General features: G+C 34.9%; 1 protein-coding gene across 4 annotated transcripts in view; it reads left to right on the forward strand.

Moving 5' to 3' along the window:
• Positions 1–14,690, forward strand: part of LOC122001473 (protein DETOXIFICATION 47, chloroplastic-like) — a 32,408-nt gene that overhangs the window by 4,171 nt on the left and 13,547 nt on the right. The window contains exon 3 of one of the 4 annotated variants that reach the window (XM_042556232.1): positions 14,155–14,357. The exons of the other annotated variants lie outside the window; for them this stretch is intronic. Coding sequence (XP_042412166.1) covers positions 14,155–14,232 — 78 coding nt within the window. The 3' untranslated portion in view covers positions 14,233–14,357. Of the gene's footprint in view, positions 1–14,154; positions 14,358–14,690 lie in introns of those variants that run through there. 4 annotated transcript variants of the gene reach the window in all.

Genomic DNA, 14,690 nt, shown 5'->3' on the forward strand with positions numbered 1-14,690 from the left:
TAAAATAGTTTTGAAATTTATAATAATTTTAAAATTTTATAAATAATTCTTAAAAAATTAATTGTTAAAAAAAATAAAATATAAATAAATGTTTTAAAATAAATTTGATTTTATGTATATATATATAATATTATTTAGAATATTTATAAACTATAATTATATAATTATTATATATATTATGATTTTTGTTAATTTATATAATTATTATAGATAATTTTTTTTTTATCTTAGAATAATTTGAGATTTGAAATAATAAATATTATAATACATATCTTCTCTATTTTTATATTCTTAGTTCCTAAATATATAAAACACATTTTTATTGATATAAATGTCTAATTTTATTTTAGAAGTTTTTACATATATGGTCAAGTTACATAACATTAATACAACAACCTCTATATATATATATATATATATATATATATATAATCAAGTATCGAAACTGTATCGGCATAGCACGATATGATACCAAAACCGTATCGTTCCGGTCTGAGACTGAAACCTCGGTACGGGTCGAGATTTAAACCTTGGAATAAACAATATTAAAATTTCTTTATTGAAAAAAATGATTAACATATATTCAATTAAGTATAATATTTAATCAAATCTAGTATTCCATATAGAAAAAGTATATGCCAATTTTAAAATGGAAAATTCAATTTAGTAATGTATTATATGGACATATTTATAACTAGCATGATTATAATTATTATCTAAAGTGCCTAACACTTAAAAGTTACATGCCTCTGCATTATTTAGTTTTTATCAATCACAAAAATTAACTCTTTAGAAAATAAACATCCTCTCTCTAGAGGAAAAATGTATTAAATTTGGTATTTCTTTTTAATCTAAATAGGTTCAAGTACGAACGAAACTAGTTTTTTCTTTATCACCCATAGGCAACATGCTTGGCTCACCTATTTAAAGAAAAATGCCAAAAGCAACTTAGGATGCATCATAAAACCTTTTTGTTCGTCTTTCAGTATGTTTTGATTATCTTAACTTATTTTTCTCATTTTATCACTTATTGGAACTATATATAAGTGTTCTTTTTTTTCTAGTAGTTACACAATTCTTCTTAGTATTATCATTTTTGTTTTATTAACTTTTTATATTTCTTCTCTTTTAATTGCAAAAATATTTCTATTTTGATAATGTATTGTTGTTATTTCACGGTCTTTTAGATTTTTTTAAGCTTATGGGGCCACACAATGACAACACAAATCTCAATAAAACTATCATTGTTGGTGTAATTGACCTCCGTGGTGATTGGTAACCATCATAGGGTTTGATGTGTGGGAAAAGTGTTTAAGTTTGCTTGCCTTTAGTTTTGATGTGTGTATTTGAGTCTTATAAGACTTGGAGGAAAACACATGGGGATAACTTGACATGATTAAGGTCTATGGACATCCGATGGTTAGGAGCATTTCAGGGTCCATCAGAGAAGAACCGAGGAAGCAAATTCGAAGGTAAAGGCACGAAAGATGACCTGAAGAGAAGTCATGGGCTCCGGTGCATCCAAAGGATACGAGACATATTGGAAGATGTTTTCGAGATAAGTATTGTTGGTGTAGGACGCACCAGAATCGAACATGAGTTTTGATATTGTCAAAGGTTCAAGTTAAGTCTTGTTGTGATCTAACAAGTTGATCAAGTGTGCAGGTTGTTTACTCAACCGGGAAAGTCCTAGTTGGAGGCTAGGCAGGAAAGACTTAGCAAATCGTGGAAGCCAGGCAGAAAGATCAAGTGGGTCAAGAAGATTTGACACTTGGCAGGGAAACTTGATAGGTTTGGGGGACCGAAGATCGAGGGAAAGTCCTGGGTGGCTGATCCAATGCTAAGTGACAAAAGTCCAAATAGGTCTAGAGGATAAAGGTTTGGCAGATATGTTGAGGTAAGCAACTGGAGGAGCGACAGTGAGGTCGTGTTCCGGAAGGGAACAAACCCTAGGTCGCTGATCCAACTGAAGAAACCGAAAAGGTTTCCAAGTTAAGATTAAGATAGTTCTACTGTCTAATACTACTCATGCATTATATATACTACTGTGTTAACCTTCGTGTTGCAGGAATATTCTGTTTAACTCTGTGTTGCAAGGATCGACCGACCGAACGTAGGGATCGGTCGACCGAACCAACTTGACTCAGACCAGAGATCAGTTCAGACTAAAGCAGAGCATATTCCGATCGAAGCTTGATCGGTCGACTGAACCAGAGGATTGGTCGACCACCTTGATGATGTGACACAGTACAGATCGATCAGAAGCAAAGATGGAAGCTAGCCAGATCGGTTGACCGAAGCAGTGGATCGGTCGACCGAATTATCATCACATTAAAGGTACATTAATGAATCTCAACGAACGAGGAAAACTCACCGTTCGATTGATTGAATAATAGGATGAGTCGACCGAATCATTAAGTGTCATTAATGCTCGAAGATTAGATTTGATCGGAGCTCAGCGAAGAAGGGAGGAAGCGAGTTCAGTCGATCGAACTTGAGTATCAGTCGACCGAATGTTGACTATTCTTATAAAAAGGAGCTCGAGGTCCGCCGCTGGGCAACGAATTGGTTCTGAGTTCATCCGTTGTAAAACTGTTGTTCAACTAGTCTACTACTCATCTCCAAGCAAGCGACTACTCCATCCAAGAAGTACCGACCGAGCTTCATCCTACATCTAGTATCGGAATATTTTATTTAGCTTGCTTTGTACTTAATTTCAAGTAAGATAGTAGGCTGTTACTATCTTACTCATTTCACCGTACAAATTGCTTATTTTCGGAGGTTTCAGAAAGAAGAGTTTTGGTGGATTGCCTAAGGGTGCGGTTTGTTAGGATGTATACTAAAAGCCTAGCTTTTTGTAAAAACATTTATTTAGAAATAAGAATCACATTGGTCAAATGTCTACATTTATGCTAAGTATAGTTGTCCATTTAATTTATATTGTAAATAACATGGTGTGAGGAGATACACAGAAGATCATGTTATCAGTTCCTTATGAATTGTAAATAATAGATCACAACCAAGATGGAATGAGACAAACCATTAGAATGATTGTAGTGTAATTTGGTATTAGTTTATCTTGACTATAAAATTACACTAGTACACTATGAGTGTATTGAGCAGGACTATTTGAGGTAGTTTCTTTTTATACTGACTACATAAAAGAACAAAACCTCTGTTATTATGGAAGTGCGTACTCTTAATCATGATATAATAACAAACACATATACTTAATATTTATTTCTTTAATTTATCAAAGGATGCGATTTAGTTCGTTAAATCAATATACCTGATAAGTTGGGAAACTGTGTGTTGTTGATTATACTTTATATGGTGTGTTGTTGATTATAGAATGAAACTGTGTCCTAGTAATCTAGGTTGATGATGCCCGCGTGAGGAGCTCATAAGGATTGTCATGTAACCCTGCAGGTGGACTTAGTCCGACATGATAATAAGGTTGAGTGGTACTACTCTTGGAGCTAGATATTAATTAAATGAGTTGTTAGTAACTTATTTAATTAATGGACATTTGATTTCTTAAACACAGGGAGAGTAACACATTCATGATAAGAAAGAGCCCATAATATAATATGAGATTGGTGCGGTAGTTCAATAATAAATCTTTAGTGGTATGAGTTATTATTGATGAACTTAAGTTAAGTGTTCGGGGCGAACATGGGAAGCTCAAGCTCATCGGGAGACCAAAACCAATTCCTCGGTCTCTGTTGTAGCCTCTTATTTATAAAGCTTTATATCCACTTAAAGCCAAGCTTCTTACCCATCTTGTTGTGGCCAGTTAAGCCAAGCTTGGAGCCCAAGCTATGGCCGACCAAGCCAAAGATTGGAGCCAAGTTTATGGCCGGCCAAGCTTGGAGCCCAAGCTAGGTGGCCGACCACATTAAAATAAAAGGGTATTTTAAATTTTAAAATCTTTCCTTTTGTGGAAGCCATGGTTTTAAAAGAGAGTTTTTAAATTTTAAAATCTTTCCTTTTATAGCTTTCTACAAAGGATTAAGAAAGAGGTTTGATATCTTTCCTTATTTGTAGTTAAAAGGAAGATTTTAATTTTTGATAAAACTTTCCTTTTTTGTAACCATCCACATATTTTAAAAGAGAGATTTTAATTTATAAAATTTTTCTTTTATAACCAACAAGGGATTTAAAAGAGAAATTTTTTAATTTCTTACCGGAAACAAATAAAGAAGTTTTAATTTTGTGTTTAAAACTTTTCTTTTTTGGAGCACAAGTATAGGGCCGGCCATGATAAGCATTAAAGGAAGTTTTAATTTTTTGTTTTAAAACTTTCCTTTTTAGTCATTGGCAAGGAATATAAGGAAGTTTTAATTATGTTTAAAACTTTCTTTATTGCTAAGACCAAGGATTATAAAAGAGATGGAGGGGTGCCTCATGAGATAACACATCTTCTGTTCATCTCTTCCAATCCTTTGGTGGACGACCCTTGCCCGTTTCTCTTCTCCTTTTGTTTTCTTCCTTGGAGGCCGGCGACATCTAGTGTGGTGATCTCTTGGTGGCCGATTGCTTGAAGGAGAAGAAGAAGAGAAGGAAGCTCTCTTGTCTAGCATCCCTTGGAGGTTAGTTGGTGGCCGGATCTTGGAAGCAAAGGAAGAAGCTTGGGTGGATTTCATCTTGGAAGATCGTCGCCCACACGGCGTCCAAGAGAAGGAGAGGAATACATCAGAAGATCAAGAGGTCTATAAGCTACCAAAGGTATAACTAGTTATTAGTTTCCGCATCATAACTAGTTCATTTTTTATATAGATCTTGAAAAACCAAACACAAGAGAGGTTATCGGTTTTAAGTTATCGTTTTTGTTATCGATTTTATTTTTCGATTTCATGTTTCGATAATGTGTTTCTATTGAGGTCTCTGTAGTTAAACCTAGTTTACTGCAAGAAGTTAAATATCCGATTTTTTTGAGAGGCTTTGTCTAGGAAGTGGTGGATGATCCCATACCCAAGAAGGCCTAGTGCCTCGCCATGTTTAACCTGGAAGCCGATCTTTGAAATAGATATTTGATAACTTCTGTAATATGGTTTAACTTAGGAAGATCACATTGGTTAGACTTGAAGTAAAAATGTTAAGTATCGTTTTCAATCCAAGTTTAACTTCTAAAGGACAATTTGGATTAATAATGTTAAGCATCGTTTGCAATTCAAATTTAACTTCAATAGAGCATATGGGTAGCTAGGATAGTTTTATGCTTGTACAAATTTTTATACAGGGGAACTAGGACGATATTCCGAGTAGCAACCAACACGGTTAAGGATCGCGGGCCTTGGAGTAGGAGTCGATCTAGACTCTGAACCAAGTAACCAAAACGTGCTTTTATTTTCCGCTGCACTACTCGTGTTTTAAACGTTCCAAAAGAAAGAGTTTTTTAAAAAAGCGATATTCACCTCCCCTCCTTCTATCGCACTTTCTCGATCCTTCAGGTATAATCCTTTGAGAATTGATTATTGAGAGACTGTACCTAGGTAATGATAGAATCTTAATATAAGCAAACTTATTAGAGTTAGTGTACTAGTTGGTACTTAATACTTGTCAATTGATGGTTGAACGGTTGAACAAAAGTGGTTTCTATTCGTGGTTATTCAGTCTAGTCAATTGATGGATGAACTATATGAGTTTACTAGTGAAATTTAGACAAATGTAGTCGATTGGGTCCAATTAGCCAGTGAATAGAATGGTTAGTTATGTTGGTGAATGAGTCAACTAGTGAGTCGACTATTGACAAAGTCCAATCGACTGCTACTATAATGCCAACATGGAGGGAGCCATTGATAAACGGTCGAACCTGCCGACGACAATAGTTGAACAGCTGAAGAATTCAAGTTGACCAATAAACCAACCGAATGAAAGCTATGTGGGATTGAAGGCTAACATTCCCAATAATATTACAAGCAATTCCAAAGCTCTATTGTAATTCTTCTAAGCATTCTAAAATGTATTTCTTTGTAAATCCTTTAGATTTTGTAAGAGATTTCTCCGCCTATGAAAGAGTTCCACAAAGGAGAAAGTATAGTGGATGTTCGGGGGTGATCCACCTAAAGGATTAATAGATCATGGAGTAGGTGTTGAGGCTACCAAACCACGTTACATCTTAGTGTCTTTGTTTATAATCATGTCTTTCTTATTTATATGTTTTAATACCTGGCACAATAAGGGGAATGAATTAGAAGATAATAAATGAACCAAGAAGAAAAGGAAGGAGTACATGGTGAATTCAAAAGCCAAACATCATTTATTGAGTGTGCTCCCCTAAGATCAAGTGAGTTGGAAGACATGAGTGTGCCAAGGAATTGTGGGAGAGATTAGTTGAAATTCATAAGGGAACAATGAAGGCAAAATTAGCTAGAAAAGACCTAAGATCATAAATCAATAATTTGAAATTGGAGGAAGCGGAGAAACTAGCAAGTTTATATGCACAGATCAAAGAATTGGTAACTGGTTTGAGAAACATTAGAGAAACAATTTCTTGTTGTGACATGTTAAGGAGTATGATCAATGACTTAAGAACCCTATAGTGGATGTTCACAGTAGATTCCTTTTATAAATCAAAGAATCTAGAGGTATAATATTTGGATGACTTCTTTTCGATTATCAAATTGCATGAAACACGATGTCGGGTTGGAAGAAGTAGAGATTCATAGATTAAGAGGAGTGACTCTTGTGGCAAATATGGATAAAGGGAAGAAGTAGAAATTCCCACTTCACTGAAATCATCATCTGAATCATCGTGTTCTTCCATGAGTAGCAATGTGGAGGCATATATGATAAGAAAGGTAAGTATAGCTTTTAGAACTTTAAAATTTTATAAAAATGATGTTAAGAGTATGTAAGGAAGAAGAAGAATGACAAATGCAGGGTAAGATGCTCTAATTGCCATGAAGAAGGTTATATATGTGATATGTGTTTCATGCATATGTTTTGGTATAGTTTTGCATGCATTTCGTTTCATTACATGAGCATATTTTGCATAGTTTCATAGCTTTTGTATTGTTTTGTTCTTTCTAGTTCAAAAAACTGCTCTTTTTGCATTATCATTGACAAACATGAATTTAGAGCTCAATTGGAGATAAAAGTCTTTGGAAGCATGCATTGCAACATGATGCATGATATGCCCATGTCCCTTGACACGGCTGTGCATCATGTTTTGCACTGATGCCTCTAACAAGGAGAATCCAAAGCCGAACAAGGTGCCGTGTCCCCTAACACGGCCGTGTTCGACCCAACATTGATGACTAAGAGCCAACATGGCCTGGTCGTGCTTTCCAACACGACCGTGGTCAGATGGTGGCGTTTCTCCTATTTTAAGGAAACTTTATTAGTCTCTCCTTGATTTTAGGAAATATTTGTTAGTTGCTCCCTTGATTTTAGGAAATTAGTTAGTCGCCTCGACCTTTTAGGAATTTATGTTAGAGTTATTTTACTTTTTTAAATACTTTGACAAGGATTTAAAACTATAAAAGGAGGCAAGGGGTGGCGGCTACATGGCATTGAGGGATCAAGGGATTCTCCCCTTCCTATCAAAGGGTTTCCTCTTGACAAGGAACCTTAGGAGAGAGTTATTTCCAAGGAGTCACGAAGATTCTATCCATCGAAGAGCTTGGAGATCTTCTTAAGACGACTACGACATCCATGACTAAGCTTTCTCTCTCTTTTCTCTTTGCTAGGAGTTGTAGAATGCTATTCTTTATGTCTTTGTGCTGTATCTCTATCTCATGGAGTAGTTTTCCTAATTCTAGGATTAGGGAGTAGTCCGATGCATTGTTGACACTATTTTCTATTATTTTATCTCTTTTTAATGCATGACATGTTTGATTCATGATCCGATTTTAGTATGCATACATGACTACGGTGCTAGTGTGCATTGTCATACCACATAAATGCAGGGAAGGACCGAGAGGTGATCCAAATTCTCTAACCTATCAAGCCTGAACTTGAGGGTTTGCTCACGAAAATAGTTCAAAATCTTTTGAGAGCTCCGTTGGCTATCACGAAGCTTAATTGGTCTATCTTGATTCGACGTGACCAAGTAAGAGATAACGCTTAGAGGATCATGGGGCATTGTGACAAGAGTCTCCCTAAGACAGTGATCGCTCTAGTAAGGTTACCTTGAAAGTAGACGTTACGTTTGGATAGATATAGCGATATTGTGAGGAAGTATTGGGTACCTCAAGATAGACTACCTTCATGCATATCAAAAACATAGGTAAAAGAGTGAATTACTTTTAGGGTGTCAATGATCAGCGTGGTGAAACCGAAGTCCTAAAATTGCTTCCTAAAATTGATTTTCCCCACTACTTCTCATTTGCTTTCTTAGTTTGTTTATACACGATTCTCTTGATTCCAATTCATTTAGATAACTAGTTTCGCATTTGGACTAGTATTCGATTTCAATATTTTTATTATTTGGCAACACCGTATGCTTGCGGTACGAGCACATTAATAAGAGACCAATGCCTCTTATTGAAAAAAAAGGAAGAGAAGAAGGCGGCAAAAGGAAAAAAAATAAGGTTGGAGGAGAGGAATTTGCAAGCAACATGGGATGATATATACGTTGCTTCCTCCTCCTCATCATCATCTTCATTGGAAGGAGGGAATAGGTACCAGGCTAGTATTGCCCCATGGCATTTGATGATGGTGTCTCAATTTCATCAGGAGAAGAAGAAAGGAGGTTCATGCCTACAATGTGTTTGATGAATTGTCTCTTCCATCTACAAAAATTTAATTGATGCAATTTCTAGTTTAACTCCATTATTGTATAAAGCAAAAGTAAAAATATTCATTTGAAGGAATTAATTAATATTTTGGAGGATAGATTAGAAGTTGCTCATTCTCTTGAAAATTTTCAAAAATTAGAGGAAGAAAAAAGGGCTTAAGAGAAAAAAGTATAAACTCACATTAGCTCTAGAAAAGTTCACATTAGCTCTAACTCCTCGAGCATTGAACGTGATTATAAGGAGCTAAAGACTGAATTAACAAAGGGTAAAAGCATGAAAGATCCTACAATCTAATTGCTAGGGGCAATCAAGGGCAAGAATGGTAGCTAGGAAATGTATCCTTAAGGAGTATTTGGTGAATCCGGTTGGACACAACCAATTTTGGATGCCCAAATCGATTCTTACCTCTAAGAGGATCGTAAGATAGTTAACCATAATGGAAATTACTTCACATCATTTATAAATGGTTGACTTGGTACTTAGCATGGGTAGAATGTTATGAACACATACCTTATTTATATCTCACAACAAAACTATAGGTATCATTTAATTTTTGTGTTAAACATATAGATACCATATGAGATGTTACGATGGTACTAATGGTTCACATTTTTTGAGGCATCTTAATGAAACCATAGATAGTAATCATTGATCAATTATGGGGAAGACCAATGTATTTATAGTGTACAATTGGTTCTAAGATCATGGTAGGATATTTTTTTTTGTTGAAAAATACAATTTAAGGTTTTGAAAACTTAGTGTTATGGATTTTAAACTTAAGAAGTCAAAACAAGGGTTTCAAAGTTGATACATAATTACAAATTTTTTTTTGGGAATTTTGAGTTTGTAGTCAATTTTGAAAATTAAAAAGGCTTTTTATGAAGAATTATTTTTCCATGATGAAATGACTTAAAACAAATGTGTTTGTCAAACTTCATGATTTTTCAAGGTTTCACGAATTGTTAATGCATTGTTTTTTCAAGGTTTCATGAATTGTTAATGCATTTCTAAACTTGGTTCCCTAGAGGAGTTTAGAAATCAGTTGATGTTCAAAGTTAATAGTTGATTGGTACTTGGAGTAGTTGACTACTACTTGGTCGTTTGGCTTAAGAAAAAACTTCAGGTTCGAAGTTTTAAGGTTATTTTTGATGAAATAGATCTCTGATTTCAGTTTACAGACTTGGAAATGTTTCAAAATGCAAGTTTACACTATTTTGATAATTGATAAAATATCTTAAAGTATGATTTGGATGGTGCAATCTTTTTGATGGTGTCAAAGGGGGAGGAGAAATGGTACGATTTAAGTTAGAAACTTAGATTTCTCACCTTGAAGACAAAATTTGAAATTTTAAACCTCCTATGAGAGAGAGCACAGTATAAACCTACTTTAATGTCCAAAATTTTATTCATATTTTATCTAACTTAAATATATTGTCACAAATTAAAAGGGGAAGATTGTTGGTGTAATTGATCTTCTTGGTGACTAAGAACGGTTATACAATAGTTTTTGATGTGTGGGAAAAGTGTTTAATTTAGGTTTGCCTTTGGTCTTGATGTGTATATTTGAGTCTTGCAGGATTTGGAGAAATACACATGGAGATGACTTGACACAACTAAGGTCGATGGACATATGAGGTCCGTGAATATCGGTGAAGGATGATGTGAAGCATCTGAGGGATACACAAGGAGCATTAGAGAAAAGGGCATGGACTTAATGTCGTTCCGTGTCGAGCGGTACAAGCGATTTTTAGGGTTCCGCCTCTCGGCCGAAACCAGCACCTTAAGATTCCTCGTCTTGATGCGTATCAGGTGGTGTCGAAGGAGTCGCGGGATACCTCCGACGGCGTCGGAAGCGTCACCAGACGCTTTCGGAGGCGCTAGAAGCATCCCGTGATGCCTTTGACGCCAAAGGCATCACGCTCCCGCGATGGTGCTGGAGGCATCGTGGGACGCCTCCGGCGTTGCTGGACCTTTAGGCGCCGCTGGAAGCGTCCGGTGACGCCTTTGGTGCTGCCAGACATCCTGCCGCTATTCGCCGCGGCTCCCAGCGATCCGCCGTTGCCCTGTGACGATATTTTGACTATCAAAAATTAAAATGTTCATTTAATTAATTTAAACAATTCCCATGTGTGATATTTTAAACAGGCTTTTGTAAATGCTAATTTAATTATCCAAATAAAATATATAAAAAATATATTAAATTTTTTAAAAATAAATTTTATTTAATTAATATTATGAAAAATTATTTTTTTTAATATTTAAAATTTCATTTAAAATTTTAAAAAAATTATAATAATTTTGATTTATATTTTAATATTTTTATTATTTTAAATTCCATTTCAAAATTCGAAAAAATATATAATAATTTTGATTTATATTCTAATTTTTTTATTATTTTTTAAAAATTAAATTTATGTTTTGATATATTTTTATTATTTTATTTTTTTTACTATTTTACTATTTTACTATTTTACTGTTTAATTGATATTTTTTTACTATTTAAATTTTATATTATTTACCTAAGTAGAATGTTCTAAGAGTCAATGCTTTCATTTGATTCACGCTGCTTCTTTTGGTATAAGTAAAGTAATATATTATGATGTATCAGTTTTAATTAATATATTATGATGCGTCAATTTTAATTCAAGTTATTGATAGATTAATTTTATTTAAATAAAACTATATTTAATTATTTTTTTAATCATATTACATTGTCCAATGATTGAGAATTTATATAAAATCAATATATAATTTATTTTTAAATTATACACCATAAATATATTTATCTAATAATTATTATATATAAATAAAAAATATTGAAACCGTATCAGCACGGCACGATACGATACCGAAATCGTATTGTTCTGGTTTGAGATAGAAACCTCGGCATGGGTCAAGATTTTAAATCTTAGAAGAGGGTACTAGAATTTAAGGTAAAGGCGTGAAGAATGACATGAAGAGGGGCTTTAGGCTTAGGTGTATTCGAAGGACGTGGCATATTATAAGATGAATTTTAGGTAGATATAACTTCGTGAGAGTTGAGTGTTAAGAGAATATACTTGAGCAAGGGTAGGATCTCAACATAGGTGGACTTGACCTTAGAAATGGTCAAAGTTAGCGCACTAGTTGACAAATGGTTGTCGTAACTTGGTATGGTTGGATAAAAGTGGTTGTGTGCATGGTTATTTGATCCGGTCACTGATGGACTAATCAATTGAGAAATCCCAAATCTCAAATGAGGAGATTTTTGGGGTTATGATCCATTTGTGGTAATTTGAGTTGATTGATATTGTTTATTAGTCGATGGAGAATGATTCTGTTCATAGCAGAGTCGATTAGTGAGTCGATTACAAATTCTAGTCGGCTGTTGACAAATTCCAATCGTTTATTGCTATAGTGCGTGGAGGGAATTGTATACAAAGCGACAATGACAAAATTTGCTAACGACAACAATGAAATACTCAATAGTTGACTAATGGACATCGAGCAACAATGATAAATCAATTGAATGAAAGCTATAAAAGGAGTTGGAGCAGGATTAAAGGCTAACGTTCCTAGCAATTTATGAGCATGTTACATTATAGATCCTCAAGAAGAAAAAGGTGATTTCGCTCCTTGAGATTTTATAAGATGTGTCTCTGCCTCTGGAAGAGTTTTGTGAAGGAGAAAAATATGGGTGTTCAGGGGTGATCTATCTAAAGGATCGATTAACTGTGGAGTAGGAACTGAGGCTGCGCGGAGGCCTTGCTCGAGACCTTGTGGCCGCGTAAGGCCTCACGCAAGACCTTGCGGCCCACGGAGGCCTCACGTGAGGACCCGAGATTGCGTGGAGGCCTCGAACGAAACCTCATGGTCGAGACTTTGTAGCTGCGCAGAGGCCTCATGTGAGACCCTATGACCGCTTTGAGACCTCGCGTGAGGACTTGCGGCTGCGCAGAGACTTTGTGTGAGGACTTGCGACCCCGTGGAGACCTAGGATGAGGCCTTGCGACCGTGAGAAGGCTTCGTGCAAGCCCTACGGCCACACGGAAGTTGTACGGAGGTCTTGAGCGAGACCTCGCGAAGGCCTCATTCAAGATAGTGAGTTGAGTTTTTTTTTTCAATTTAATTTTTTTCTTTATTTTTTAAACTGTTAATTTCTTTTTTAATAGTTAATTCTTTCCCCTCTTAATTGTCTGCTATCTCCCCCATATTTTAATTTCTTTTTTTATTCTTATCATCTTAAACATATAGAAAAAAATTCTTTTTCTCTTTAAAGTAAATTAAATTCAATTTAATTTAAACCTACTTAATCCTAGTTCTGAACTTCAGTTAATCCTATATTGACTTTTATTTAATATTAATTTTTAAAATATTTATTTAATTTAATAATAAGTATCTATAATAATCAAATATTATAATAATATTTTTAATTAATAAAATGCCGAAACTGTATCGGCACACTATGATACAATATCAAGACTATATCCTTCTGGTCATAAATTGAAATTTTGATATGGTTTGAAATTTTAAACCATGTTAATAATTCCATCAATGCCATCTTTTAACTATTCATGCTATTTTCTTTTCTTGTCAATGAAATTATATGTTTAATATTGCATTCTTCTACTTAAAAGCTTTAGACTTGATTCATTTGTGTGGATAACTAGGAGAAAAAGGAAAAGAGGATGGGAAAATAGTACAAAAATATCCATGATTCATGATCCCTGTACAACAGTGTGATCCTTTCCATCTACCTCCTTTATTTTTCTGCAAAGGTAAACCAATTTTTAGTTTCAAAGTTTTTTTGAATGATTTGTTTACACTTTGTGTTCCTTTACCTCTTCTTTCTCCGCCCCTCTTATTTTCTCCCCAAGTAAACCAAATCTTAGTTTCTAAAGTTTTTCTCCATAATTTCAATTTTCAAACTTTATTTATCTTCATTCTTGTCAATTAATATACAATATCATTTGAAAATAATATACACAATTTTTTTTATTTAATATGACAACAAATTCATATTTAAGAATAATATTTATTTTAAAGATACAATTGAAATCTGATTGTTGATTTTGAAATTCCTAATGCGAAAATATAAATTATTTGATTAATCATTGAAATCCCTAATATAATCAATTTGAAATCAATTTAACAACCTAATAGCATTGTGTGAAATTGCAAAAAATGCTTTCTATATATCAACTATAATTATGCATTGAGCTCTTTCAAAGATACAACAAGAAACACATCTCTCCCAAATTCACTATGAAGATTGACCTTCAAAAGACGTTTGATTCAGTGTACTAGGATCTCTTACATGAGGCTCTTATTGGACTGAATTTTCCTAGTGGTTTATGGCATGGATTGTGGAATGTGTGACAACTACCTCATTCTCGTTAGCCATTAATAGTGGAACCTTTGGACTTTTCAGAGGGGCCAGAGGACTGCCACAGGGGACCCATTGTTGCCTTACTTATTTGGTATAAATGTTGAGATCTTTGCGAGGTAGATACAATAGTGCACTCTCAAAGAGGGCTTCAGGTTTCACCCACGGTTTGCTCACCTCAGATTGACTCACTTGGCTTGTGTGGATAATCTACTCCTTTTTAGTAGGTGTGATGCAACATACACAATGTCCACCTGTCTACAGGAGTTTGGGGCGGCGGCAGGACTTCAGGTGAACAGACTGAAGTCGAATATCTATCTGGCTGGAGTGGACGACACGACGCGCAGGAGGCTGCTGTCCATCACGGGCTTTCAGGAGGGCACTATGCCCTTCAGATACCTCGGGATTCCGATGGCTGCTGAGCGTCTTCGGATTGCAGATTACAGCCCGCTACTCGACTCATTGGTCCGTCGGATCAACATCTGGCCGCAGAAGACGCTATCATATGCCGGCAAGGCACAACTCATTACTTCTGTGCTTAAGGGAGTGGAGTGCTTTTGGTTATTTATTTTGCCAATACC

The sequence above is a fragment of the Zingiber officinale genome, chromosome 7A, assembly GCF_018446385.1.
Source record: "Zingiber officinale cultivar Zhangliang chromosome 7A, Zo_v1.1, whole genome shotgun sequence".
Classification (NCBI taxonomy): domain Eukaryota; kingdom Viridiplantae; phylum Streptophyta; class Magnoliopsida; order Zingiberales; family Zingiberaceae; genus Zingiber; species Zingiber officinale.